The following is a 24499-nucleotide window of genomic DNA, read 5'->3' on the forward strand; positions in this document are numbered from 1 at the left end:
TGTGCATGACAAGTTAATTACAGCAGACGGAAGTCGAAACTGTTGTTCGACGGCAACCTGCTAGTCACGTACTAACTTTCACAAAAGTTGATGGTACTTCCAGTAAAATTCATAACGGCATCACTCAAGTGACGCGTAATAATCTGTACACGCATGAATAGCAGGAGCTTGCTTAACTTCCTTTTTGGAACGTCTGTACGTACCGGTACGTAGGTACATCTATAGACGAGGAACTTGAAAATCTTACAAAAATGAGAAAACACAATAATATAAATTTATAGAGAACACTGATTGCAGATAGCACAGCCTGTTTTCCGTGTTTTCAAAACGAACCATGAGACTGTTGCCAGGCCGTTACAGTTCGCCAGTATTCGACAACTAGTGGCCGTTGGCTGCCTTCCAGGCCGTCATCTGTTCGCGACCAATGCGAAGTTCCAGGAAGTGAACTCCGCTGATAAGCTGTGCCGGTGCGCAGGGAACGTATCGAATGGTGTGCCGATCACCTTGAGATGAAACATACGTAATGTGGCACGCCTCCATTCCGTCACAAAAAACGGGTTGGCCGTTTCTCAAGATATCCGCAGCTCGCACTACATGATCTGGTGTAGTTATACTAATCAGTCCGCGGTGCAGCATGACTGTAATGCCAGATTCATTAATGTCCACGACTGCACCCGGGTGCCAATTCTGGTTATCGATATAAACAAAAACTCGCTCCCCGAGCTGGAAATGGAAGCTTAATCCTTTTCGTGGCTCAACAGGAAAGGGCAGAGACGGTTCGGCATGGTATGCTTATACTGGTACAGAGCCACTACTTCACTTTCCAGTAGTAAACCATTCTGTAAAAGCACAGCATGCGCTCAGAAAACGCAATAAATTATCAGTTTTGCAAACGCTGTTGTGGACTAACCTTGACAGGGCCGCTGGCTAGCTGAGAATCGGTGAGCAGCGGAAATCGGACATGAAAAACGGCTATGCCCAGCATTTTGCGCCGATTAACGCCGGACACCTCCAGCTTATTCCGCCGGCATGTTTCAGCAGCCCATCTACAGCCAAAGAATTATTGATAATTCGGGCAGTAAGACCATTTTCGGAGTTTAGTTTTGGATAATATCAGCGTCATAAGTTAAACGGAAATACCTTTCTACGGCCGTATAAATGGTGTGTTCATCCGCCAACAATGTGTCACGTTGCAGGAGCATCGTCAGTGTGTCTTGACCAATCGCAGCAAACTCATCCGACTGAAAAATGGTGGTGGCAGATGCATCCACCATTGCCAAGCGCTTCTCCACAAAAACACCAGTAGCAGCATTATGCATAAAACGGTTGACCTGGTCGCAAAGGAAGGGAGGTAACCGCTATCCGTAGTTACAAGCAATTGAACACGAATATGGCAAGTTAATAGCTTACGTAGTCCAGAAACATTAGGCAGTTGTCAATTTTCAGTTGGCTCCGGGCGAATTTCAGACACGCTTCCAGCAACATCGGCAAGTTGTACTTGTCGGCACAGTAAATAGTCTGGAACAGATTTTCGGTCTGGAGATGCCGTTCGGTTGAACCAGAGTACATGTATCTGGAAAGAACAACAAATCTTTTTGAGTGTATTCGAAGAAAAATAATCAAATACGTGTAACCAGAATAACAAATGAATTACAATAAGTTAAATACATAAAAATAATACTTAATTTAAAGGAGTGAGCCGACGCGGCGGATTTAAAAGTCTGGACAACAGCGTGTACGTACTGGAGCATAACAGCGAATGCTTCCGGCAGTATCTCCGGAATTTTGATTGGCTCCGTAGCGCTTTCGGCTAGCTCCCCATTGAACATTGCATCAAAAACATCACTGTTCAGGCTGAGGATAAATCTGGAAGATCAGCTTGCACTGCGTGCCGTATTTACGTAACGGAAACGTTGGAACGTGACTTACTTATGAGCGGAAAACACTCTCACTGTTCCGTGCTCGTGTCCGACTGCAAATTTCACGTCGCTTATCTGTCCACTAGCCAACACGTGCTGCAGGAGATTGCTAATCCCATGGCTTGTACATCGCCAATCGCTAATCCGGGAGGTTGTGCAGTTTTCAGACATTATTACAGTTACCCAAAATCGCAGCTGAAAAATAGAAGTTTTAGCAGGCCAGTGACCTTTGCTATAAACTGGGCTCGGATACTTCTGTTCTCGTAAATCTGTGCTACAGCAGATAATCAGCCGATCGGTCCGATCCACAACGACGTTTCAGGTTTCAGAGTGTGCGTTTGAATAATCATAGAACCGCATTCCAGCGCGTACGCATCGAGACTGGATTCCCACAATATAACTTCTCTTGTTAATGCTTGCCAGCATTCCATCGAGGCTATCGTTGTACTTCACATGAACAGCCAGATTCGTCATGGTTGGTTATCAGCATGATACGCAGTTGCATGATCGTCTGCCTTTTTGTAATCCATAATTGCCGATGCGGCAAACAGTATCTGTACAGTCGGCGAACGGCTGGCATGCCAGAAGATTAACTAATTCAATACCGAAACTGCGGGTAAAATGTTAAATTATAGAGGATAAGTACTACAATCACATAATCGACAAGCAGCTGACACAGAAGAATGCAGAGTTGCAGACACGACAATGCCGCTTCTTGACCGATCTAGTATCGAGACAATTACATCGTTGATGTTATTGCTTCTTGAAAATCGTGAGTTTCGTCCATTTATGCAGCAAATAAGAAACACATAACATAAACAACTTTATTTTATTAGGCAAAGGACAGCTGAAAGGCCGAAAACAACTCCGGACATCCCGCTTGCCTGGTAATTAACGGTTTGCAATTTTCCAAGCCGCCATTTGCGAGCGACTTACACGCAAATCCATGAAGTTTACTTCAACCTGCCTGCCACTACCTCCAATGCGGCCCATGTGGTTGAAGGCACAGCTCAGATGTTTCATGGTTCATGCGACGGAAGCTACAGAGAATCGGCTGGCCTCGCTTCAGGAAATCCGAGGCCCGCACCAGCTGATTCGACTGATACAAGCTAACCGTGTGTCCTTTTAATTTGACAAGGAAACCGTATGACGCTTTTTCTACAATCTCTCCGGCATGCCAGTTTTCGCCTTCGACGGAAGCAAACACCTGATCTAAGTGCTGGAAATCAGGTACATCAGGGAAACTAGCTGAAAGGCGATTCACGCCCTTGCGCGGTTCAACCGGAAACGGAAGGGGCGGTTTTTTCTTGGCATGCTTATATTTGTAGACTGCCAGCAGTTCACTTTCGAGCAGCAAATCATTCTGTAAAACACAAATAAGCGGCTGTACAAGCATAACATCACTAATGGAATCGTTTGAAATCGAAGAGCAATTTTTGCATTTCTTCCTTTATAACTGATGGATCTATCAACCTTAGCCGGGCCGTTAACCAGCTGAGAATCGGACAGTAAAGGAAACCGGATATGAAATAAAGCATCACCCAGCATCTGACGCCGGTTAACCCTGGACAGATCCAGATTATTCTTGCGGCACGCTTCCGCAGCCCACCTGGAATTCAAGCGACTACACCCAATGAAATTTTTACCGGTAACAGCGGCTCATACTTCTCCACAACCATGTAAAGTGTGTTCTCATCCACCGACAAAGAATTCCGTTGCAGAATCATTCCCAGTGTACCCTGACTAATCGCAACAAACTGTTTCGATGGCAAAATATTTCTAGCGTATGTATCCACCAAACTCCAGGCGCTGCTCCACAAAAGCCATAGCACAATCATGCACCAAATATTTAACCTGTGAGACACCGGTCAACAGCAGTAATTTTTAACGGGACTTCTATCGCGCAAAGTTGTCAAACCGACATTTTCTAAATTCTCCAGACAGTTGGTGATCTTCAGCTTGCTGTTCAGGAATTTCAGGCCCACTTTTAAAAGCACGGGCAAGTTGTACTTATCCGCGCAGTAAATAGTCTGCAAAACATTCTCTGTTCCTAGTTGTTCCTCGGCTGAACCCGTGTACATATAACTGAAACAAGATGCAAGTACCCAGCAACGTTATTCCATGGATTTTACTGCTCACGGCAATGCGATACGTAAATCTCAAAAACAAAAAACCTTAAGAGTACGTACGTGAGCATCACGTTAAATGCTTCTGGCAAAATCTCAGGAATATCGATGGGCTCTGGACCGCTTTCCGGCAGTTCTCCATTGAACATTGCGTCAAAAACGTCGCTGTTGAGGCTGAGGATAAATCTAAAGGGGGATTTTCTTAACTATCGAGATTTTCGTTGTATTACAACCTACAGTTTACATAAAATATCTACTTGTGGGCTGTAAAGATCTTTGCTTCACCGTGATCCCGTCCCACTGAAAACTGGACATCGCCCATGTGCCCGGTGGTCAGGACATGCTTCAACAAATTGGTAATCCCGGGATCTCTGGCCGCCAGTCGGGAGAAATCGCAGACGTTTCAACAGTTTCAGCAGTGTTGGACATGGTTGTTTAAAATTTTAAATTAAGATTTCCGTGCTTCCAGTTTAACATTTGCTGCGTTAACTGTTAGATGATTTACCTGAATTAATATACTAGACAACAAAGTACTGTACTCGATGCAGTCAGTCTAGCCAATATTGCAGTTGATCATGGCTGCGAAAATTGACATGCAAAATGCTGTTGCAGCTTTTCTTGGAGTACCGGCACTTGAACTCACGAGGATTTGTGAATGTACCAGCGGAATGCACATGATTTCTGATTTCATATTTCCCGGTAAACAAGGACGAGCCAGCAACACCACAGTCTGACTAAGGTTGACACTTGACAGCTTTCACAAAAATCATGGGTCAAAAAACATAAACGTAAAACATGACAACATATTAAGCATGAGAATATATATGCATGCAAACTTATCCCAATAAATAAATTGTAATTGCTTAACTGCAAAGGATTTAACAGTATCTACACTTATTCTATAGTACATACTGTTAACGCACGGTATCTACAGACTACAGTAGAGACCCGGCAGCTACATTATGCACGCGGTATCTGCAAACGATGTACTGCAGATCTGGCGATGTAGATTCGGAAAGGACGATAAGGGTAGTGCCAGACGCCATTTCCTAATAAATTCGTTGAGAAGCGTTTGGAATTCCATACTGTTTCTTGTACCCAGTTTGGTATTTCGATCTACAACCTTCTCACACCAATCGTCATCGGGTATCTTGAAACGTCTTGTTCCTCTTCTGCTCTGCGGCAGTTTTAACTCCAGTGGATTCCGGTTGGGCGTTTCCCTCATTGGCGCATGCGCCCTCCTCAGGTTCATAAGTCAGTACTGACCTTACTTATATCCGCCACTATCATCACCAAGCACTTATATTTTTACTGGGATGCCGCAACTTCTACATGACATGTACTGTACATTCACGTCTGGGGCATACCGGTGGCAATTTTTATATCCAAATATCAAACAGAATGGTGATGGAGGAATTGATGTCAAATACGTTGACGACGGAAAAGAACCAGCGGTGATTTGGGCAGTGTGCCAACCATTTCGCATTCTATGCTAAAACTACCTTCACAATAGGAACGTTTTAGCAAAGAACGCGAAGTTTATGGTGCACACACTGATCTTGTCAATTTAGCAGACAGCGCTTGATAATTGATACCGAAACCACAACTAATATAAAGGTCAGCAAACCGTTCGACCTATGTAGAAGGGTTCTGGCGAATGGCATAAGCTAGGAGCATTAACAACAACAACGATGGCAACTTAGAGTTAAACAGCAGAACACGGCCTTCAAACCGGCTCCGCCAAAAATATACTCTGTAGTTAGCGGTGAGACTACACGCATTCAGTAAATTCACCTAAATCAGTCGGCTAAAAGGTCTTAGCGACGTTCTTCGTGAGCCAATAATTCTCATGCAGAACATCGATCAGTTTTATTTACGAGGTCTAGCTGAAATTGGTTTTAATAACAACATTCCCAGCAAGATATCGCAAATGAAGTCAAATTGAATAAAGTGCCGGGCACTGAATTATGTATCTCTAATCGTCTGCAATTATGCTGCACAACCTGTTAATGCCGCGCTCCCTGCTTCCCATGATGGTAAACCGGGTTGACAAACGCGATGTTTCTGAGACTGCCAGAGACCAGACCAGAATGGGGAAGAACGGCAACGGGATTTAGCGAATAAGGATGATAGTCAATGCTTTTAGCGGCACAATCACTTGCATAGGACCACGCTGGGTGATACTCAGGAAGAGCAGCATCATGTTGCCGCAAACCCGTAGGTGTTTATTCTTCCACCGGTTGCACCTCACTCGAATTGCGGAAAAATTTGCGCAGCAACCTGGTGATGCAACCGTTCAGAAGGATTCTCGTTCGAACTTCAATGTACCGAAGACAGCGATAATTTTTGGAGTGTGACATTATTAATACTATCGGCGTCGATATTCTGTGATGTGTTGTACCATGTCATACCGACGTGCGCGGCTTTTATCGTGATAATGACGTAAATAGACGACGGAAATGTCGAAATACTCTACAGAAATGGACTTAGCTGTGTTAACGTTTCATTAGCAGATTGAGAGGTTTTATGCTTTTGCGCTACTGCTGACGATATCGTTCTTGTAGTGTCGTCATTAGGAGTGTACTCGCGTAACACATCGTCATCCCCTTATTTTCAGTTAAGCAATACAACACAGGGTCATCACAAGAGTCATCACCGGGTCGTCACAAGAGTCACAAGTACACAAAACAGCGAGCAAAGCAAGTTAATGAGCAAGAGGCGCATAAGCGCGGGGCAGGACAACAGAAGCATTAATTAATTAGCAAGATTCTGAGCAAGCTGCAGCAACGCTAAACTCAAAATAACTAACTCAAAATAATTCTGACCGTGATATGCCGTCGGTAAAGTGCAGAAGCATTAAGATTTTCATCTTCATTATCCCTTAAATACTAGTAAACAATAGAGAAACTGGCTTTACAATCAAATTTCTATCGCTACAGCGTATTGGGGGTTAAAAGGCCATAAATGAGACTTGCGGCAGCGCTAAAACTAGTGCCGCTGGCGTAGGCCGCCATCAGCACCAAAACGCCATGGGATGCGGAATAATATTTCGCGCATAGCTTGAACGGCACTAAATATTACTCTACTTCCCAGACATTTAGGAATGGCACCGAAAACATGATTCGGTTAAACTAGGTAATAATATAAATAAATGAAATTGCCAGTACTGAGCAGCCGACGACAAGTTTGCAATCGCACAACGCAACCTAGCGGTGAACGTTCAATAGTACTCGTATCTTACAGATCAAAAAGGACCGTCACATATCATCCCCATCATGCCGCAATCGACCTACCAGTAGGAGAAGGCCTGTAGCAAATATTATGAGCGAATTTTTGGGAACTGCAGCAAGGCGGGTTACGCAGCGCAAACGACTAGTGCGTTACTCGAATCGCATAAATGTTTTCCATGTAGGCTATAAAGCACTCCAGGATTCATTTATACTCAACCTAACACAAACAATATTCTCGATGGATTCGCTGGGTTTCCCTTTCCCTATCGTTTTCTGATATAACAGGGGTGAACAGACGTTATTATATCAGCATAGGTGTTCCGTGATGATAAACGGTGACGTTCGTTGCCGATACCAGAGCAAACTAAGGAAGGACAGTATTATTGAAACAGGATGCGCACAAGTACTGCGCTGTTTATACCCAGGAGGCACTAGGGATTCGTGCTGTTGCTGACAATGCCAAATACGAGTACACAACTGATCGTCCAAGTAGGCTCTTAACGGGAGCCCTTCAGCAAGGATCGTATGCTATGGATGTGCTGCAGTCGAAAATTAGTACACTCCTCCAGTGTCACATCAAACGTGTATACCTAAGTCTTGGAACGGTCGGCGCCGGTTGTGATCTTGAAGCTGCGTATGCAGCACTCGTACTTTGTACAAAAATACTTTAATTTTACTAACGAAATATAACGACATCGACGTAAGTAGTCAACTGAATCGCGCAATTATGAAGGAGATGTGAGTAAAAAAATCTTTAAAAGGCTGTTAAAACAAACAAATACGCTCTGCTTTATTACTGTTGTTGCGCTTCATAGTAAAATGATGAAACGGTTAAAATCAGCCCTTTTTAATGGTGGTCCGTTGATACGTAGTTTTATTGAAGTTCAAAAAATATTGGTAGTGGTTTGAAATGGAATTACCAACCCAATCAAACCGCGCGGCTCATAAAACGGCCGACCAGCATAATTCCACCACAATGCTGGATCACGTAACGGCCTGATGCCAATGACGCTGCTACGGGGTTTCTCAATAACCAGTCATCCTTACTTCTCATTTTGAGTAACCGGTCACCCACTTTCATAATATGGCGTTTTATATGATTAAATGCTGATCCCCGTGTACAAGGGAAGTAAATTTTCGTAGTACACCTGAACCAATTTTTCGGCTGTACCAGGTTTCCCGACAGAACAAAAGGCAGGACTGGAGTACACAGAGCAGAATGACCGGTTGTTCAAAAAGCATAGTAAAATTGATGGGTTGTTTGAACAGTGAATGGCGTCACTGGTATATCAGCGAGATTAACGTCCCTTTAGGAATGCGGAAACGTTTTTGCTCTATGGCTAATCTGAAGCAGCATAAAACAGGCGTAATTAGTTTACGACGCATCCAGTGATCCACACCCCTGCCAAAGTCGGTAGGCTAGCTGACTTTAGCTCAGTTCATCTGTTTCGGACGAATCCACTCCGCATTAGCCGCCAGCCAATCGATCCTACTTTGCCGCCCGTAATATATAATCTTCTCGTTAGTTCGTCTGCTCGTAGGCATTCTGCCATCGACACTCGTACGTACTTTTGTTTATTGCTTAAACTCCACATGTTTAACTTACTCTCCACATGTTTCGTACTCAAACTAGTTCATATCATTATCGTATTCTTATCAGCAGTGTGTCAAAGACACGATGCGATAATTTGCTTGCTCATCAAATGAAACGTACGGATGCTAAACCTGAAATTATTTCTTCTCATAACACGCGCGATAGGTTAATAAACGCACCAAAAATTTGCGACTGTGACATCTCTATGCGGAAGCTTCCGGTTCAATTGGCAGATTTGGATCCGATACAATGTCCCAACATTCCTCTCCATCGGCTCTCAATTCTCAATGGCGAAGTGCTCAATCGGGAGTTGTCGACCTTCTGAAGCACATCTTAGCGAGTGGGGAAATGAGCGATGTGCTGTTTACAGTCGGACGTCAGTATGGCGAAGTAAAGACCTTCCCAGCCCATAAGTCAGTCCATGCGCCTTTCAGCGATTATTGAGTTTTATAATTATTAGTAGCAAAGTTGGTTTCAGATTCGTATTGAGCCTTAACAGCGACGTCTTCCACACTATGTTTAATGGAGCTTTACCCGAAAGTGGCGACGGCGCCATTGATATCCCGGAGATTCTACCAGATGCTTTCACCAACATGCTCAAGTCAGACTCGGAACATGCAGTCACAATTACAAAGAATGTGATAACGGTCGATTTGAATCGTTAGGTTTACATATTCTTGGTTTAGGTATATGTACACTCGTTGCCTGGACAATGAGCTGCAAGTCGACAATGTTTTCGAGACGATTTACTGTGCTGACAAGTACAACCTACCAAAACTGCTAGAACTCTGCTTGCACTTTGCCACCACCCAACTGAACGCCGATAATTGCCTAATCTTTGCGGAAAAGGTAGGTTGGCATATCTGAAACAAACGGATATGACTCATATGAGTAAATCCATACAAAATGGAATCGACAGCCTGGCAGTTACTTAAGTCAAAACAACAACATACCCTAGTTTTTCTGAGTAGATTAAACTTTGTACGCATGATGGTATGGCTGCATTTCTGGAGAAGTGCTTGAATCTGTTGGACAAACACTGTGATATCCTTATGCAATCGGAGCAGTTCAGCGCCATTGGACACGATACACTGGAAATGATTTTACAGCGGAACACTTTATCCGCTGGTGAAAATAGGATGTACACGGCCGTAGAAAAGTGGGTAGCGGGCTATGACCGAAAGTCAAAAATAACCATCCAGTAGAGCTGATTCCGCTGGTCATAGGTGTTGCAGGTGGGCAACAGATAACTGCCTTCGGGAAAATCTTGAACCATCGCAGGCTAATCGGCGCCGATTATTGGGAAACGCGTTGTTTCTCGTTCGTATGCCTCTGCTGACCGATGCAGAACTGGCTAACGGTCCAGTAAAAGTAAGCGCTTTAGTCAGGCAATTTTGTTTGCACTGCATTAAGAGTGAAAACTGATAAATGTGGCGTGAAAATTCTGGTACACCGTGAGATTGCTTCGCGCACTTGTAGACAAAAAAGTAATAATATAAGATTAGGCTAGAGAAAATATTATAAGATTAGGCTAGAGAAAATGGTTGTACTTGTACTTGGTTGCTTAATTAGTTATGTATGACTATTTTGATGCGAAGACTGCGGTAAAGTAGAATTTTGAATTGGTAGATATTACAGGCTTACTCGTAAACCGTGAGCTTAAAGATGAAGTGGCTTTTAGGAAGTACAGCGGAAGAGTTTCTAAATGTCTTGAGCTTCTGTGTATACGAATCCGCTGTTTGGTACCATGCAAAACACATTCGTTCAAAGCAATATGTGTAAGTTACGGTCGTTTCAGAGTCGCTTGCTGCTTGATTCCGAATTGCTGGACATTTACCAGTTCAAACATTCCGACAGCAAACCACAACTTCCCTTTCCGACGGAACCCAGGCAAGGCAGATCGCTGATTCCCAGCGGGTACTCTGCCGGGCTACGTGACAAGTCGTCGCGAGACAGTTCGTCGCGGGACATTTCGTCGGCGACAGTTCGTTTAAAGGACTTGTGGTCGTGAGACAACTCGTATTTGGACGTTCCGTTTTAAGGACATTTCGTTTTCGGAAGTTTCGTTAACGCGACAATTGGTAGCAAACTCCTCGTTGCCAGGCTAGGACATTTCGGCGCACGGACTTTTCGTTGGATGGACTTTTCGTTGTGTGAAATTTTTTATATTCAAGCCGAATTTAATGACAAATCAGAGTCGCCAAGAAGAAAGTATTAATAAAATATAAAAATAATAAAACCGAAGAGGAAACAGTTAGTAAAAATCGTGAAATGAGTTTAATTAACCGCGATCGTTATTGCTCAAAATTACAAAAACTGAGGCATGCAAAAGTTTAATTAACCACACCATAGTTCGACACATTCAAGATTTAGCAAACAAAAACATCCTGCTTCTGCTAATGAAAACATGCGTAACTGACCGCTCACACACTCAATTCCAGGTTTGCCGCAATGTTTCGCAAGAATCAGACCTTGTCATGGTTGCTATAGTCCTTGACGATGTTGGCAAGGCGGTCAAACTGGAATTGTAACCTCAAGCAGAAAAGTTGAGGAAATATTTGTTTACGAGCGACTGATTCTGAAAGTTTGGTTTTGCCACTGAAAAACAGATTTTTGGAATAAATCAGCACTTCTCTGGCATTACAACCAGAAGGCAGATGGGAAAGGTAATGTCATCCTTCAAACACGGAGACAATTGAATATCACTGACACTTAAGTGCGATCTGTGTCAGTGTAGCCCAGAAACTATTAATTTTATTCATGCAGTTTCTGTAGTGGTCAAAATGGACTGCGTGACGGAAACTGGGACACCTTTTATCGCTGTCTTGCAATGAGAAAGTGATTCTGCGTTACGATGTCTGCTGTGCACACGTATGAGTAATTGATAGACTGTACAGTGTGCGCAGAGAAGCCTGTTCGTTGCTAAAATTTCGACCTAAATTAATAATGGCAATCAAGGCTCTCTCGCCTTTCACACTGTTAATCGTACATAAACTTCAAATACAGACAATTACTATAATATAATTAGTCACTCAAGTTGCCGGTTAGCCATAAAGGCCCATAATGCACAATTTTCTAGTACCTTAACTGCAGAAACCACATAAATATTGAATATTAATATACAGTATTCGTAATAGTGTTTCTGTATAAGACAGCGCAGTTTTTAGATTTTACTGCATGTACTTATTACACGCAAGTACCTAATTGAATAACTGGGTAAGTTTGTTTAATATCTGTTAATAATCGAAATATAACGTTTTCGAAATTTTTAAAAATAAGGAATTATACCATATGTTGGGCTTGTCTAAATGAGAAAAATTTTGAGTGAAACGGCGGTATATTCAAGCTAAAATTAAACATTTTCAATTAAAAAAATTGCGAATCCAATTGTCCTCACGACGAAATGTCTGAACTCGAGTTGTCCGTGTACCCAAATGTCTGATTACCAGATGTCTCGAGACGAAAAGTCTAGCGACGACAAGTCCTTAGACGAACTGTCCCCGCGACGAAAAATGGCCGACCAAGTGTCCCGCGACGAGATTTTATGCGACGACTTGGTCGGTCACGCTCTGCCGAACTCACACCCAGTGATGAGGTGTTTGTGGACTTTGATTCTGGTGAGGAGTACTGGCGTCCGGCCCAGTTGGTTTCGTTACATGGAGTGGATATGGTTGCTGTAACGCAGAATGGAGGATTTACTCTGACTAACTGTCCGCGGAGCAAGGTTATTCGTGCCGCAGAGGTACTGAAAAGAGGGCAGAGAATTTTTGCTGTAGATGGGGAGGTTTATAGCGAGTGCACATACCTTAATAACATTACTCTTCGTCGCACTATTTATCACGTCGTTTCCACTGGCGAACCACACTTCAGCGAATCCAGACGTAGGTTTGTTAGCCTAAGGATTAGCCGCAACCAGATGGCGGCTTGGGCTTCATCCATTGCTAGGTAAATCCAAGTGATTTGTCGGGTAGTCTTTTTTATGTTTTGTGCAGAAATGCGGTTTGACTGCAAATGTTACGTCGTAAATGTGCAAAATCTGTGAGCACAATGTCGAATAATTTCAGGACAATAAAGCACCTTAATCAGTATCACATTAATATTCACAAGTAAATACAAATCGAATACGAAGGACGAGACTTATGACACAGCACTTTTTCAATAATATCCTGCTTGAGGATTGTACCCATAACACATACAAGTATCGCGTTTCCCCAGCTGCATTTGGATAGATAATCGCGATGACTTTCGTAAAAACACCACAACTGACAGGAATTCCCGATGGTCGCGAAAATTGTTAAAATTTAAATTAACGAAGTTGGACGGCTGATATAAAGGGGAACTTACAGCTTCAATACAGTATAATTTGGTCATATTTTTAAACTCTGAAACTTTCCTAAGTCCTTACAATGCTAGCAGACGCTGCAGTTGCCACGGGCACTGCAGACTACTGTAGCTAGTGCACGCAGCGCGCTGTAAATGTGTACGTACGAAAGTTGAATGGGCTGTGCATGGCTGAGCGAGCCAATCGGAATTAGTAAAATATTTGGCTAAGCGGCATAGTACACCGCTTAGTGTGCGGCATACTATGCGGTACACTATGTGGCACAGTGGGCTCTTATCGAAAATACCGACTTGGGCCGATTTTCGTGTGAGCCGGCGGTCGTCTGGGACGACCGGTCGTTTTGGACGGTTACCGGCGTCAGTTTGGCGCTAGTGAAGGCTTTCCCAGCCCATAGGTCACTCCTTCACGAGATTGCTTATCAATTGCTTGTTTGACGTCAGGTTCGTATTGAGCCCTAACGGCGACGCCTTCCACAATATGTTAAATGGAGCGATGCCTGGGAATGGCAACTGGGCCATTGATATCCCGGAGATTCTACCAGAGACCTTCATCTGCAACATTCTCAGGTTGGGCGTGCGCTCGTTGAACAGAGGAGCGACATGCAACTTCGTGGACCTTATTTTTTGTACACTTGCTCCCTTGTGAAGTGGGATGAACTGAAGTCGACATAGTCTTTGAAATAAAACCATTTTATACTGTGCTGATAAACACAGTGTACCGCATTTGTTTGAGATATGCTTTCAGTTTGCCATCCTCCACCTTAACGCCTACCGCTCGTCACCACCCACTTCAGCACGGAAACACCGGTAATGCTGCCCGAACCAAACTCCACGTTCGACTGTTCCGTATTGTAACTTGGGAGAAAATTGTCAGCGTACTGGTTAAGTAACAACGCGACTGTTGTCAACGTAATGCTGCAATAAATCTGGGTGAGCCTCTTTGGAAATTCGGTAACTTTTCTCTTACCAGTTACACGATCTCTGCTAGCCTACATTAGTCAACACGGAAACGCCACGAAAAGCTACAACGAATTATCGAACTTGTCGGGCTTACTAACAAACATTTAGAAATTTTTAATTGCCTATTTATATGTAAAAAGCAACAATGAAGTCGAGAAAGCTCATTAAATTTTATGTATATAACTTCATTCAGGATGTTTCACAAAAGCAACGACTAGGGTTCGCATGATCTAGATGAAGAATCCGATCCAGTTAACATCAGAATCTGCATTACCTTTCGTTTCGAGACTTAAACATTGAAAAGGAAGCAGGTGGAGCGGGTTTCTCCCGTTCGATAATACAGTTTTTTGCCGATTACCTTCAACAGATTAACAGACACGTTGCACCATACACCAACAGTTTTCACAATCTAATGGAACAAAATGACAACGATCGTCAATGGAACAAAATGACAACGATCAACGACATTTCTAGTTCTGTAACGGTGAAAAAGCCACATTAATAATGAACCAAGCTAACTTTACGTGACTCTAATGGTAGATCCAGAACAGATCCACGGACGGAGACAGAAACGGAATCTATCCCGTGGAAGTGAGCAATACGATCTGGATTGCGAACTATTGCGAAATCACAAAACGTCGCACCGTAAACTGCTGACTTTTTAATATTGAAAGTTCCGACAATCGAAAATCAATAATGATCGGCGCAGCTCGATCGTAAAACGTGGAGCCCATTCAACAGCGTGCAACGCTGTGCAGCACGTGCTATGCCGCGCCCACTAACAAAACACAAGCCAATCAGAAGCGAGACACAACACAGGCCATAATCCAAAGGCGTAGCGCCTAGCGCCACTGACGTGAACGCTAGTGATCCCGGTCTCACATGCCTCTGGGGGGATGCCGAGCTCCTGTGAGGCTGGACACACTCCCGAATCCACGAGAAGACGACGGTCGCCGAGTGCCTGTGTGTGCTCAAAAACATCAAATTCTCTTAATCCATTTTATCACATCAATTCCGTAAAGGCACAATTCCATTTAATACAATGTGAAATAAAGAGATCCAATTATAAAAATACTATCAAATCATTAGAACAGATCAACAGTAACAGATCAACAAAAGTATTAATCAAATTGTAGACTAGGATCCTCCATTTCTGACTCGCAAAGGTCACAGGTCCTGTCCACCGTTTTCCGCACTTTTGGCCTATTCCGCTCTGCTGAGCAATTCCGCGCATCCGTAGTGCGACTTTTCATCACAATCCGCTTGAGAATCAGGTGCGTATCAAGTACGACTTTAGGAATACTGCTTCATCTTTGGAATATGGTGCGTATCAATTGTACGACTTCAAAATGAGATCCATAAAGGTCATGGAGGGACGTCATATAGACCAGCGTAGTTCGCTTCCTCCCTGGTAAAGGTCATCCTTTGTTGAGATGATCCGTTGTGATGTGCGACTCGGTTTGGGTTAATGGTCCCAAAAGGTCATGCGACTTGAATTCTAACACGGTGACTCTCTTGGGCGGTAATAATCCCAAAGGTCATCCGACTTCTCTTCAAACTCTCATCAAAGGTCATGGAGGAACTTAGCCAATTTCTGCGGCCGTCAAGCATTTCTTCGCTTGCCTCCCTGGTAAAACTTTTAAGTTGACCTTTCCGTCGCACATCCAACTTCAATATGCCTCGAGCGGCCAGAGTGCCGGCAAGGTTCACCGTAGCATCTCTGATGGGGCCGGCTAGTTACCGCATTGAATTTACCCCATGAAATTTCCACATTTAATCTTTTACTCTTGTTCGCCGCCTGTGGCCAATGTTAATACGAGAAATCCGGCTCGATTACCGTAGTTTTTCTCGTTTCACCTTTAACACTGAATCGCTTAAGAAGAGTGCCGGCGCAGTTTACCGTAACAACTCTAATGAGGCCGACTGATTGCCGCATTAAGTTAACCTCATCAATATTCCACCTGTTGTCTTTCTCTTTTTCGCCGCTTGTGGCCCCGTTTCGTATTCAAGAGATCCGGCTTGATTACCGTTGTTTCTCTTGTGCATTTATAACACTGAGTCGCTTAGAGAGGAGAGCCGGCTAACTGCCGTAACTACTCCCTTGGGGCCGGCTTTATAGACCGAATCAATTTCAACCCCAATAGATACTCCACATGATTTCTTTTAGGCAATTCTGTGCTATAAACGCTGCAAACAACAAATACACAAATACAGTTTATGTTAACATGTCACGTGTCACGTCCTTTATACAACACCATTTTCATCTTTGTGACGTACCGACAAATGCCGTAGACGTCCTTTTAATAGTGTGATCCTAAAGGTCAACACTATTCCATTTCATTTGAATCGCCCTCGCCATCTCTCGGCGGGCGTTTCTTAGCGCTTTCCGGTTGGTTTCGGTCGGAAGTTCGGTCAACTGGTTCCGTCGAGTCAACTTCCATGACCTTTGTCGGGTCAACTTCGCGCTGGCCACGACCTTTACCTTGGCGACTTCGCTTAACCGCCTCAAGTCGATGGCGTGCGTCATTCTCTTCGAGTCGCAGTCTGCGGTTATCGGGGTCTTCCGCCAATCGACGCTGCACGTCGGCGAGATTATCCCGCAGCTGTTGGTTTCGGATGCCGCGTCGTCCCATCTGGTTAGGCGCACGGTCTGGACGACGGTCACTTTTCTTCACTAAGAAGTCATCAATGTAACTTTCGATTCCGTCCACCGGTTCGACGTAGTCGCTTCCCAGAGAATCTTTAATCTTATTAATCCTTTCTTCTACTTGGGATGCGTGGCGCTGTGTCAAGTTGCCCTTTTCCATCCGTGTCTTACATTTCTTCAGCGCCTTCCGAGCCGTATGCGCTATGCTGATATGTTCCATCGGTTGTCCCAACTTGGCGACATGAGCTCGGAAGAACGGTGGAATGTCGTCCTTCATGGTGTTAGACACCAATTGATTTTGTGTCTTATAATGTGCCAGTCTCGCAGCAAAGACCTTTTGCCCCATCCTTTTTGCGGCATAGTCCTTAGGATCCACCTGTAGTCCTATCGACGCCCTTGCTGCAAGCAACTTGAAAGCTGGGTTCACATGTCGTAGAACAAACTGAGCCACGTATTCTTGGCGTTCGGGATAGTCTCTGTAGTAGAACTGTGTCATCCCGATTGGGTCAGTTGTGTCCAGCGGTACATCCAATAAACTTAAATCCACCAAACTATGTAGTCCATTCCGTCGAATAGGGAGATAACAGTCCCGTACCGAGTCGCGGTGGATGAACAACTGACGGAAAAGTCCTTGTTCCACTCCTTGTTTAATCTCTCTCGCATAACCCGAGTCAAGTAGGAATTGGCTCAACTGTCTCAAAATTGTGCCGATTTTGTTGGCTTCAACCGAATCCGGCTCAAGTCCAAAGTATCGACAAATTTCGACCGTTTGTTCATCAATATCAGTCGTATTATATTCCATGTCGATGGTATCCGGTTGTCGGTTATCGAATCTGGAGTTCTGTCGCTGATCAGCCCGGCGATAATTATCCGGTTCTCGTTGACCTTCTGGTTCCCGTCGCTCTCCTGGCTCAGGCTGCGACGGTTCGTTACTAGCCGGTTGTTCCAGTTGAAGGTCACTATCCAGAATTATATTTCGTCGATGGGTCACGTTCTCTTGAGACGTTTCCGCAATCGAACTAGTCCCTTCCATCGCATCGTCTTCTTGTACGACGCTCACAATTGGATCCACTACATGAACCACTGACTCCACCCGCTGATACTTTGGGGGTGAATCTTCTCGTTCAGTGCTTGATGACCTTTTACTTGCGCCCGAGTCAAAGGTCGCGTAAAATGCAGCTCTCTGTTGCCATCTTTTATCCTGTGGGTCAGGCGTTCGGTTTCGCGTATGTTCACGTCTCTTATCCCATGACCTTTCGGGTGTTGACATCCTAACGTTACGATTACGGAAAGCAACTCCCATCGGCACCTGATGCCCTTGCTTTTCAGGTTCTGTACGGAATGTCTCCGCACGCCGTTTGTCTTCACGTTCTCTGGTCGCTGCCAATAACTTCGTTGTGTCAATCTTCCTCTGAATGCTCATCTCTGTTACTTCATCGCCGTGGCGTACCCATCCTCTTCCGCCGCGGTAATCCCTGTCGCGGGACCGTTCGCGTGACCTTTCACTGTGGTAGTCACGTGTCCTTTCACGAGAGTGTTCACGTGACCTTTCGCTCCGTCTTTCAGAAATCCGTTCATGTTCACGTGAATGTCCGCGTGACCTTTCTCTATGCGGAGGCGATCGTGGCCGTATGAAGCCTTCATCCCGTTTGAAGCTTCTGAGTGCTTGCAGCACATCGCTTTCAGTTCGGCGAGATTTACGTAGGTCATCCATACGTCTTTCGACTTCCTTCTTTATGTAGGGTGCCGGCGCGAACCCGTCTTGAAGTCGTTTCTTCTCCCGCAGCAGCATTTTGAATATCTCGTCTGACATGGCAGCTGGATCTTTCGTTAAGGTTTCAATTTGAATGATAAGCGACTGTCGTACGAGTTGCATTTCGTCTTCGTTAAGGCTGGCCATGCCCGTGGGTGCAGCTAAACCCGACGTACTGGGCAACGCCTCTCGTGCGGCCTGTTCGCTTGCCTTCTTATTTTGCGCATTAATTTTCGCGCGGAGTTCGTCTTCCATTTGCTGAGCTCGCATCTTTTCCTGGTCCTCTGTGAATTTCTTCCGATACGCGTCCGTATGTGGACACTTCAACGGCTCCAAGGTGTCATCCCAACCAGGTTCGTTGTTCCGGATCGCTTCCCGGTAGCGATCCTCGAGTAGCATTCGCTCTTCCACTGGGATGCTGCCGTAATTCCTTGCGCTTATCAGATTGCGGAAGACATCCAGGTTCCCGCGTTTGGCTTCCGAGACTCCAACAAGTGAGACGATATGTGGGTCATCCAGCTTGTGAATGCATGCGTAGCACGGAAATTTCTTATCAACCTTTTTGTTATTACGTAGACAGTCCGGACACTTTGGATTGTAGCCCGTTAACCGATCGATGTCTGCCGCCGTTCCCGTACGTTTAGGAGTGGCTTGACCTTTCTGTGCCATTTTTCCGCTTCAATCTGTAATTATAAAACAATCCGTCATATTAACTTTTCCACGTTAATCCTTCCATTTCCTATCCATATCAAGGCTTTTCTATCATTTTTACGCCTATTCCGTTACTGAGCTGAGACTTTCCTAGCTCCTGCTGCCTTTTCTATCACTGTAACGTGGTGACCTTTCTCACGTTATCAGCACTTTCTGACTACTGTGACCTTTTCTATTAGTCCTAGTACTGCTTTCAGTTGACCTTTCGTAACACTTTTCGCTTTCGTTTTAAACTGTTTTATGCTTTTTCTGTAATATGCAGGGTTCATTACTCGCTGCATATTACACTATATTAGTTCACTCGGATTCTTTCATCGATGGTTTATACGGCTTGAAATCGATTCGGCCATCTGGCTTAATATGAAGCACTTCGTCCGCGATCAAGGCTTCGACGGCATTCTTAATCCACTCTTTATCGCTTTCAATATTCAAATCTCCCAATTCGTAATTGACGGCCATGAAGTTTGAAAGGTCATTCCATGACGCTCCATTGGTACCGCCAATGGCGTCCAGAGCTACATCTGTGATGGCTATCTTCCAGGCCTCCAGTTCCATTTTCAGTCTGGGCGTTCGTTCCGTGCCCTGTTTCGGAAGGTAGTAGACGACTTTGTTGTCCTTGTTATATTTACATCCCAACTTTCCTTCCTTATAAGCTCGTTTCAAGACTCGTTCAGTCATGTTAAGTGACGACCTTCCGTTCGTATTTATCGCCACTTGTCTTTTCAGGTCTGTCCCAAGCATTTCTTTTCCCGAATAATCTGGAGTGCAGCTTGGACTTCGTTCCATGTACGATTATTCACGTCCAATGCCGGCCCTAACATGTAATCTGTAGCCTCCTTTGCCGGTGTACCGCTACTTTTCTGGGAGGATGTCGAGTCCGTTGGGTCAGCCGTCGCTGTCTCGTCGATCCTCAGCTTTGCCAGTGATCCTGATGATGACCCCGCCGATTTCGGTTCGGCTGTCTTCTTCTCCTCCTGTGGCAAAGTCTCTTGACCTTTTAAATCGCCGACCGACTTCGATCGTTCCTTCTCAAAGACGTCCTTTAATGGTATGAACAGTGATTTGTGAAACACCTGGCGCGCCGAATCCGCTTCAGCTTCTGCCGCTGCCTTATCCATCGGGAGCATGACCTTTTCTTTCTCCCGTTTGTCTGAAGCTTCATGACCTTTCGGTATAACTTCTGCGGTAGTTTCAGATGTCTTCGGACCTTTCGACTGTTCATCTTTTTCTGTCGTAAGTCCAGAAGGAGCCGTTATAGTAGCGTCGTCGTCGCTTTCCGATTCCGAATCCATTGGGCCTTTTGTCTTCGATGAAACTGTGACCTTTTCCATGTCCTGACTGTCGGACATATTACAGTGGATCTGTCTTTCCGGTGGTATTAGACCGACTCTCGTATATCGGATCGGGTGTCCTTTATGTGCGTTTGTCGTGGCAAGGACGTTCTGTTTAATCAGCTTTGGCAATACGCGCTCGGTTGCCGTGTCGATCTCCTTTATCATTCCATTTCCGTCGTTCCAAACTGCGTTGATATATTGGCTAATCCGGTGACTCGTTGACCCTAATGGGCTTGTCATTCCCGCGATTGCCCTTTCTACTCGCATTGGGACCGCTTCATTCGGGGTTGTCAGCGCCTTATCCGAACTGGCTGGTCTGAACAACTTGGCCTCATACGAGAAACTCGGGTGCTTCTGTATAAGTTTTCCTGCGTTCCGCGCGAATTCCAATACGACGTCGAACTTTTGTTTAGTGAAGCTACGATGTTGTTTCTTCAAATACGTCTTCAGGCCTGATTTAAATTTGGATGTCACCGATGCTGTTCTTATTCGTATGAAATTCTTCTCCGCTCCGTTATACGCTTTGATTATTTCATCGACCGTGTTCAAATTATCATCATCTGGACCATCAAATTCTTCGTCTGAGGTGAAGTCCAATTCACTCTCTCCATCTGGTTCAGCGTAATTGATCATTGCCATTGCATCAACTTTCATGGCTGTTTTGACCTTTCCTTTCGTCTTAACGGGCTCGCTCTTTGCTTTTTGCCCTTTATCCAAGGCCTCCGCTAAGCTTCTTGGCTCAGTAGTCCTTGATCGTGTCGTTTTCGAATCTGTATGTGACCTTGCACTGACCGTCGAAGTGCTTGGAAGGCTCGCTTCCGATGCCTCCGATTCACGCGACGTCTCCCGTTTCGCTTTTTCGCGAATCTGTTTATCCTTGCGCTCCTTTGGCGTGGATGCGGAGATGACAATGGGGACAGCTTGTTTCACCGCTATGACCTTTCCTTTGAGTTTTGATGGCTCTGCTGTAGCCGATTGAATAACTTTCTTTGACTTCGTAGGTGTCGATGACCTTTCTTCAACTTCGCCGACTGACTCGTCCAATATCTCGACATCATGCGACGCTGGTTCATCTCTTTTCTTCTTCCCGGTGCTTGTGCTATCGCTTTCGTCACCGCTCTTCTTCTTCTTATCTTCTTCCTCCTGTCGTTTCTTCTTATCCTCTTCCTCCCGTCGTTTCTTGAGGAAATCGCCTTTCTTAACCTTGTCACGGTTCATGGCCTCTTCCAATCTGGGCGCTTTCCTCGGTTTGACTTTTGAGGGCTTGACCTTTAAGGGCTTTTTATGCTTATCGGCCGTTTTTTCGTCTGAGCCTTCTTCCTCAGGTGGGTCCTCGTCTTCCGACTCTGGTTCGTCGTCACCAGGTGGATTACAATGGGCACAGTTTGGTTCATCACACTGAAGGTGCTCATGACTTCCTTGGGCAATCTCAAGTACTCTTTGTAGCGAACGTCTGGCCCCTCCTGTTTCAGTTACATTTGCCGACGTGCCCTGTGCCTCTTCCGTCTCTCCGGCTCCGCCTTCTTGTGCCGGGGGCTGGATTTCCAAATGTAGTGTCTCTGTCAGCTGTCCCTGTGAGGCGACCTCCCACAAAGGGTTCTTCTTAGCGTCGTAAAATACCGTTTTGTACGATCCGTCTTCCATTCGTCTTGTGAGTCGGAAATGTGCTCCATCGATTTCCGCTCGATGCCGCATCATGCTGATCAGTGTACTCGCTTGAACCACGGCATCTGTCCGGTCACTTTCGGGTATCAGATCCCATAACTGCTCAACGGCTGCCTGATTCGCATTTCGGGCGCTCTCTTCTGATACGTCCCATGGAGCATATGGAACCGGGTCTCCTGTTATTGGATCGACTATCACTGCAGTTATGGTTTCCACAGCTTCTCCATTACCGCCGAAAAGTCTGAGGGTGACCTTTCTGCTTGTCGCCTCTGTATATCTCTGGACCGACTCATAATCATCTGACGATCGTTTTTTCGGATCTGGATCCGCCGTCGGTTTTGAGCGAGTTCTCTCTTTGGTCAACAGTTTGCCGTCCGTTGTGTATGTATATGCCAAGTGGTCATCATCTGTGCCCACTTTGATACGGATCCATGCATCTTCTTCGGTTGCAACTTTAGATACCACGTGCTTCATCATCTGAACGATAACTCTTGGGTTATGACGTTCTTCTGGAGGAATAAACTGTAGCGCCTCATTGACTATCGTTTTTGACTCTTTCCCAATGGCATCCTTGACTGACCTATCCGCGAGGGGATTATACGAGTCGATCTCTTTGTTCGTTTTCTTATCGACTATTCGTGCGGTGACCTTTCGTTCTCTATGGTCTTCGCCAGTGTACTTGGCCGTGAAGCTTCTACACTTCGGAAATCGAATTTGACCTTCTGTTCCAGCTGGTGTGGGTGGCGCGCTCTTTCTACCCACTGGGACTGGGCCTTGTGGCTTTGCCGGCTCAGCTGGTGTTGCTTTACCTGACGTGGCCTTCTTCGTTCGCTGCCCTTTCTTGTCAGTTTCTTTTGGGCTTATCGTTGGTGACCTTGCTCTTTTCCACTCTTCGTGGCTCCGCTAGATGGTTCTGTAACCGAACTGGTCCGTCCACGTGTTGATCCTGCGGTCGAGCTGGCCCGTGACCTTTCTGCTCGTTCAGTTAATTCGGCATCAATCTTTCTCTTTGTTGCCAAAAGGTCACTGTCAGACATTTCATCCACCGAAGTGGCTTTTTCGACTAATGGCTTAGATGTTCCTGCGCTGCTGGTCGCTGGAATCGTTTTCTCTTCCGGAAATACTTTAAGGTATCTCAGAACCTTCTCGATAATCCGCGGCCACTGCCTGCCATGTACTGCCGGATGATATTGCCACATCGATGCAATTTTTATCGCTAATTCTTTGCGCTTGACTTCTATCGCTTTTGTTTTCTCTTTCAACGCTGTGTGGCATGGTTTGATGACTGCCTCCAGGCTGATCAACTTTCCATACCATCCATGTTCGTCTTCCACTCTCATGTGAATTCTGTAAAGGTCACGGCACATCCTGTTAAAGTCCTGAATGGCCGTTCCATCCGCTTCTGTCAACTCTTCTGCTTTGTCCACGATTACGTTTAAACGCGCATCATCCTCTCTGAGGTCCAAAGGGAGTTTCGGCGCGTACTCGTGTACTGAAGGTTCGCCTGGTGGCGTCAACCGTAACCCATCTGGTCCCGTTTCGTCCAAGTTAGGGCCCAGTGATGGCAATATGCCTCGCGGTCGTGGTGAATCGAACCGGTTTCCGCCTCGTCTTCCTCCTCTCTGTGGCGAGTTCCGGTGAGATCGTTGCGCTCCAAGTTGCTGCGGTGTTCTCATGCGAGGCGCTCCGATATCCGACAGTGACAAGCCTCCCGTCTCCGGAAAAGGCGGTAATATCGGAGATGACCTTTGTGATCGTGGTGGAGTTCCGCTGAATCCACCATGTCCCATAAATCGACTCGGTGTGGTCTGTTGCGGTGGCGGCATCAACATTCTTGCCGGTCCCATCATTACTTGTGGTGGTCCCATCGGTGGGGTATACGATCCTGGATACGGTTGATACGGGGCGCCCGTTACTTGTCCCGAATACTGGGTTCCGGCAGGTGAGCCGTGGTGCACCCAGTTAACCGTGTCCTGATAACTCGTCTGCTGTCCTGGATCGTGATACACGTAATATCCCTGGCCGCCATAGTAACCTCCTTGACTTGTTCCAGGTTCATTCTGAGCCGTTCCCACTGACGACGTCGATCCTTCACCATATGAGGTGTCATAACCGTATTCACCTTCCATTCTTATAGGTGTAGATGCTTTTAGTGGGTTTCCAATACTTTCCGAGTCTGAATTATCCGAGTTTTGTCGTTCCAATCTGTCCATTAACTG

General features: G+C 45.4%; 4 protein-coding genes across 16 annotated transcripts in view; 1 reads left to right on the top strand and 3 right to left on the bottom strand.

Moving 5' to 3' along the window:
• Positions 1–165: 165 nt before the first annotated feature.
• Positions 166–4581, bottom strand: LOC129597415 (BTB/POZ domain-containing protein 2-like). 4 transcript variants are annotated; one of them, XM_055494936.1, is made up of 11 exons: positions 4303–4581; positions 4109–4231; positions 3585–4004; positions 3393–3528; positions 2173–3282; positions 1930–2114; positions 1744–1866; positions 1411–1573; positions 1141–1331; positions 911–1046; positions 166–839 (listed from the first exon to the last, which is right to left on the bottom strand). In XM_055494936.1, exons 6-11 carry the CDS (start codon positions 2088–2090, stop codon positions 738–740), a joined length of 876 nt encoding a protein of 291 aa, XP_055350911.1. In that variant the 5' UTR covers positions 2091–2114; positions 2173–3282; positions 3393–3528; positions 3585–4004; positions 4109–4231; positions 4303–4581; the 3' UTR covers positions 166–737. The 4 variants fall into 4 exon arrangements, with proteins under 4 accessions (XP_055350911.1, XP_055350914.1, XP_055350913.1 ...); XM_055494939.1 differs by having other exon boundaries at positions 3585–3773; positions 3842–4231; XM_055494938.1 differs by having other exon boundaries at positions 3585–4231; positions 4331–4581.
• Positions 4582–9006: 4425 nt separating this feature from the next.
• LOC129597424 (BTB/POZ domain-containing protein 6-B-like) lies at positions 9007–13791 on the top strand. Of its 2 annotated transcripts, XR_008691562.1 has the most exons (7): positions 9007–9282; positions 9348–9470; positions 9556–9718; positions 9841–10028; positions 10096–10240; positions 10668–12814; positions 13652–13791. XR_008691562.1 is itself a non-coding variant. In XM_055494960.1 (6 exons), the coding sequence occupies exons 1-6, from the start codon at positions 9119–9121 to the stop codon at positions 10878–10880; spliced, it is 996 nt and encodes a 331-aa protein (XP_055350935.1). In that variant the 5' UTR covers positions 9007–9118; the 3' UTR covers positions 10881–12917. The 2 variants fall into 2 exon arrangements, 1 of the variants encoding a protein (XP_055350935.1); XM_055494960.1 differs by lacking the exon at positions 13652–13791 and having other exon boundaries at positions 10668–12917.
• Positions 9011–24499, bottom strand: part of LOC129597422 (uncharacterized) — a 30225-nt gene continuing 14736 nt past the window's right edge. The window contains exons 2-8 of one of the 9 annotated variants that reach the window (XM_055494958.1): positions 16448–19253; positions 14445–16357; positions 12675–12874; positions 10707–12614; positions 10514–10604; positions 9823–10272; positions 9011–9732 (exon numbers count right to left, since the gene is read on the bottom strand). In XM_055494958.1, coding sequence (XP_055350933.1) covers positions 16498–19239 — 2742 coding nt within the window. In that variant the 5' untranslated portion in view covers positions 19240–19253 and the 3' untranslated portion in view covers positions 9011–9732; positions 9823–10272; positions 10514–10604; ... (2 more) ...; positions 14445–16357; positions 16448–16497. Of the gene's footprint in view, positions 9733–9822; positions 10273–10513; positions 10605–10706; positions 12615–12674; positions 12875–14444; positions 19254–24499 lie in introns of all 9 variants that reach the window. The other 8 variants (XM_055494956.1, XM_055494954.1, XM_055494955.1 and 5 more) reach the window with 8 other exon arrangements.
• Positions 19993–23158, bottom strand: LOC129597421 (uncharacterized). The gene has a single exon (XM_055494949.1). The coding sequence runs from the start codon at positions 22755–22757 to the stop codon at positions 20004–20006; it is 2754 nt and encodes a 917-aa protein (XP_055350924.1). The 5' UTR covers positions 22758–23158; the 3' UTR covers positions 19993–20003.

The sequence above is a fragment of the Paramacrobiotus metropolitanus genome, unplaced genomic scaffold, assembly GCF_019649055.1.
Source record: "Paramacrobiotus metropolitanus isolate TYO unplaced genomic scaffold, Prichtersi_v1.0 Parri_scaffold0000104, whole genome shotgun sequence".
Taxonomy (NCBI): domain Eukaryota; kingdom Metazoa; phylum Tardigrada; class Eutardigrada; order Parachela; family Macrobiotidae; genus Paramacrobiotus; species Paramacrobiotus metropolitanus.